Below are 3,698 nucleotides of genomic sequence, written 5' to 3'. Positions count from 1 at the left end.
TTAAGGGGATGAACTATCCTCAAGGATTTTGAGAAATAAGGATATTTGACCTTGTTTCTAGAGAGTTTTTTTTTTTTTATATTTCTATATTCGGAAATAAAGAAGTTAAAAAAAAATTGTTTTTGTTTTTGGCTATTAGTTTATTTTTTAAAGAGGAAGGTTATGTATGCATTCTCTTTTTCTTACCACCTCTTACTGTCATATTTGCAACCGTTGATTTGATTTAGATCCAACAATTATAAAAATAGTTGAAAGAGATTGTAACGAAAAGGAGGTTATAAATATCCCTTTTTTAAAACTGAAAATAAACTAATTTTATCAAATACAATTTTTAAACATCTCTACTCCTCATATTAAAAATAGAGAAAAACATTACCAAAATAATAAAAAAATAGAGAAACAATGATTTTAAAAATATTACCCTCAAAATTCAAAAGCATTATTGGAGATCAAGTAAAGTAACCTTCACTTTAAATTGTTAACTCCTAGGTGTATTACGAGAAAAATCTTCATGTTAGGAGAAAAGGTTTACAAGAGGCTTTGGACATGGATTAAGTAGTCAACTTCGTGATTCTATGATTATTCTTATACTGAATTTTCTGTCAGAGAAGGTGTTTTATCCATTGTTGGGATAGACTTAAACTTGTAAATCTACCATGTGATTAAACATGCTTTGTCATGTATTGAACATTTGAGTCTTAATCTTCTTTGGAAGTTCCCTGCTATGCATTAATTAGCATTAGGATCCATCTTAATAGTATTAGGTTCCTTTCAATCTGCAAATTTAGCAAGATTTTATCATGCAATATTGAAGTAATTAGTTACTGAATGCTTATTTAATAAGATGATTGCACACCAACTCTATTTTTTTTTAATATTTAATGCAAAATCACACCCTATTAAATTCTGATTAGCGAGGCTGAGCATATTGTTTCCAAGATTTGAATCCATAACCTTTAAGACACGAAGGAACAGATTCAATACATGTAAAACATAAGAAAAGTCGAAAGTAGTGAAAATATTTATAACTTAAAAATTAATATACAGTTCAGTATTTGAAGTGATACATGTATCTGATAAAAATACTATAAGAAAAATGAACCATGTTAACTTAGATGTTTAGCCATTTCTGTGCTAGACTAGAAAGTGTACAATAAGAGGAACCGTGCTCACTAAGCGCAGCAGCAGCACCATCACTCAATTCTTTGATTCTTTTGTGCATTTCCAAGCTTTCATGTCCTTCCATGACTCTCTTAATAACATTGGCAATTTCCTCTCTTTTTACAATCCCATTTTCAACAACCTTTGGCCTCACAGCCACTTTGAGCACATCTGTGAGCAATACAGCATTCATTCTTTGCTCAGCAAACAGTGGCCAAGCAATCATGGGCACCCTATGAACCACACTCTCAAGAGTTGAGTTCCAACCACAATGACTCAAGAAGCCACCTGTGGAACCATGACCAAGGACTTCAATCTGCGGTGCCCATGATGGAACCACCAAGCCTTGTCCTTTGGTTCTGTCCAAAAAACCTTGTGGTAAATAATAAAGTGGGTCCTCCTTTTGTCCAACAAGATAAGCAGAACTAGCTGATTTGTTTGGAGCTCTCACAACCCACAAAAAATTGTGACCACTAAGTTCTAATCCATAGGCTATCTCATTGAATTGGTCATGAGGGAGTGTTCCACCACTCCCAAAACACACATACAAAACAGAATTTGGTGGTTGATTCTCCAACCATCTTAAACACACTGACTCATTTACCTTATTACTTGACTCATTTTGAATGATGGGTCCAACAGGATAAACACAAGGACCATCTCTATTGGATTCTTTCTCTTGCATAGCTCTTATAACCTCTGCTTCCAAATCTGTGAAGCTATTCACCATGATACCATCAACCAACCATAATCTCTCACACAAACTAACAAATAATTTGTAGGTTTCATTTGATCTTTCATAAAGAACTGGCTCTGGAAGATCTTTGACCTTGAAGGGTATAACACAACCTGGAACATTCACAGTTTTTGTTAAGTCCAAGAACTCAGAGGAAACAATACTCTCTTCAAGCTTAGGAAAAGAAAGACAGAATGAGAGTGTTGTGGCTCCTGAAGCAAAGAAAACATAAGACAAGAGGTTGAGTTTCTTAGCTACATCAATTGCATCACATGAGAATAGGTCTAAAACTAAAGCAACTAGGTGAGTGTGGGAATTTAATGAGCTTAGTGCTTCATGAAGAAATGGAAGAGAGTGTTTCACTGTGAGTCTGATATGTGCTGAAGGGTGAAGATTATGAGGAAGGTCTTCCATGTTCACTTGAGGAAGAATAGTGAAGTCTATGTTTGGTGGTAGAGCCTCTAGAATGGCTTTCATGGAAGGCGAGGGAGATCCAAGTGTGGGAATGAAGAGTGTGACATGGAATTCATGGTATTGTAAAACTAGTCTCTTGGCAAACTCAACAAGTGGGATCAAATGGCTCACTCCAGGGCATGCAACCATGGCAATCCTTGCCTTTTTCTCCATCAAATATGATGTTAAATATGGAACGACAAGAGCTGAATTGTAGAGACAGAATTTTTTGTGAGTACACATTTTGCATGAAGATGGATTTATATATAGGTGCCGTTTTGAGGCATGACACTTACAATTTTGTTAGTGCTATTTTCCAACGAGGGATGTAGTTGAGCAAAAGAAAATGTGATGTAAGCTCTTGCGTAACACGTTATTATAAATTGAAATTTTTATAACTGGACGAAATTAGAATTTTTATATATATAGGTGCCGTTTTGAGGCATGACACTTACAAATTTTAGTGCTATTTTCCAACGAGGGATGTAGTTGAGCAAAAGAAAAAGAAAAAGTGATGTAAGCTCTTGAGTAGGGTTGAAATTGGGCCGGACCAGTTTACAGGGACCTATGGCTCGGCCTACGTCAAGCCAAGTCTGACCTAGTATATTTCGTAAAACAGTCCAAACTTGGGTCTTGAAAAAGCTTGTTTAATAAAAAGGCCGTAGGCTCACTTTCACAAGGCCTGACCTATAAGCTTATAGGTCGACCTATATTGTATTATTTATTTTAAATAAAATAAAATAAGTATGACTTGAAGAAAAAATAAAAGATATAAATTTAATTAATTGCAATTATTTATAATTTAATTATATTCAATTATATTTTAATAGAAATCTGACTTTATTTCTTATGTGGGAGGAACCAACATCTCAGCATGTTAGAGTGTGTATATGAATATAGGAAAAAATGTTTCTGCAGTTACTGCAGATAAGTTATCTGCATTTATTCCCAAAACGACGTCGTTTTGGTATTGAAATCTTAAAAAATTTAAATATAAAAACTATTATAACCCTGAAAAAAATTAAAATTACAAAAACACCACGATTTTTATCCCAAAACGACGCCGTATTGGGCTTACTACAGATAACTTATCTGCAGTAACTGCAGAAATGCGAACCCATGAATATATTAAAAGGTTTTTGGGAGATGTTATACTTATTACAAGATCATGATGTGTTTGTTGGATTCATGTAGTTATTTTAATTTACATAGTATGAATTTGTTTGTTGGATCTGATGAAATATGTGTTATTTAGTTTGAGCATTTTGCTTTTGAAATTGACTTAAATGCAGATTATATGAGTTTTGTTGTGATTTATGATTCTATTTGGACGTTGAAATTATGATTT

The 3,698-nt window shown here is 33.8% G+C and overlaps 1 protein-coding gene across 1 annotated transcript; it reads right to left on the bottom strand.

Moving 5' to 3' along the window:
• Positions 1–1,016: 1,016 nt before the first annotated feature.
• On the bottom strand, positions 1,017–2,655 carry LOC133293278 (hydroquinone glucosyltransferase-like). The gene has a single exon (XM_061491814.1). It carries the CDS (start codon positions 2,591–2,593, stop codon positions 1,112–1,114), a length of 1,482 nt encoding a protein of 493 aa, XP_061347798.1. The 5' UTR covers positions 2,594–2,655; the 3' UTR covers positions 1,017–1,111.
• Between the last annotated feature and the right edge of the window lie 1,043 nt (positions 2,656–3,698).

The sequence above is a fragment of the Gastrolobium bilobum genome, unplaced genomic scaffold (genome assembly GCF_033153095.1).
Source record: "Gastrolobium bilobum isolate Gb01-03AN ecotype WA unplaced genomic scaffold, APGP_CSIRO_Gbil_v1 utg54545, whole genome shotgun sequence".
NCBI lineage: Eukaryota > Viridiplantae > Streptophyta > Magnoliopsida > Fabales > Fabaceae > Gastrolobium > Gastrolobium bilobum.
This window is presented reverse-complemented; position numbering and strand designations above follow the sequence as displayed.

Excerpts from the sequence above, each read along its gene's own strand:
- LOC133293278 (XM_061491814.1), bottom strand. The coding sequence starts at position 2,593 with ATGTGTACTCACAAAAAATTCTGTCTCTACAATTCAGCTCTTGTCGTT.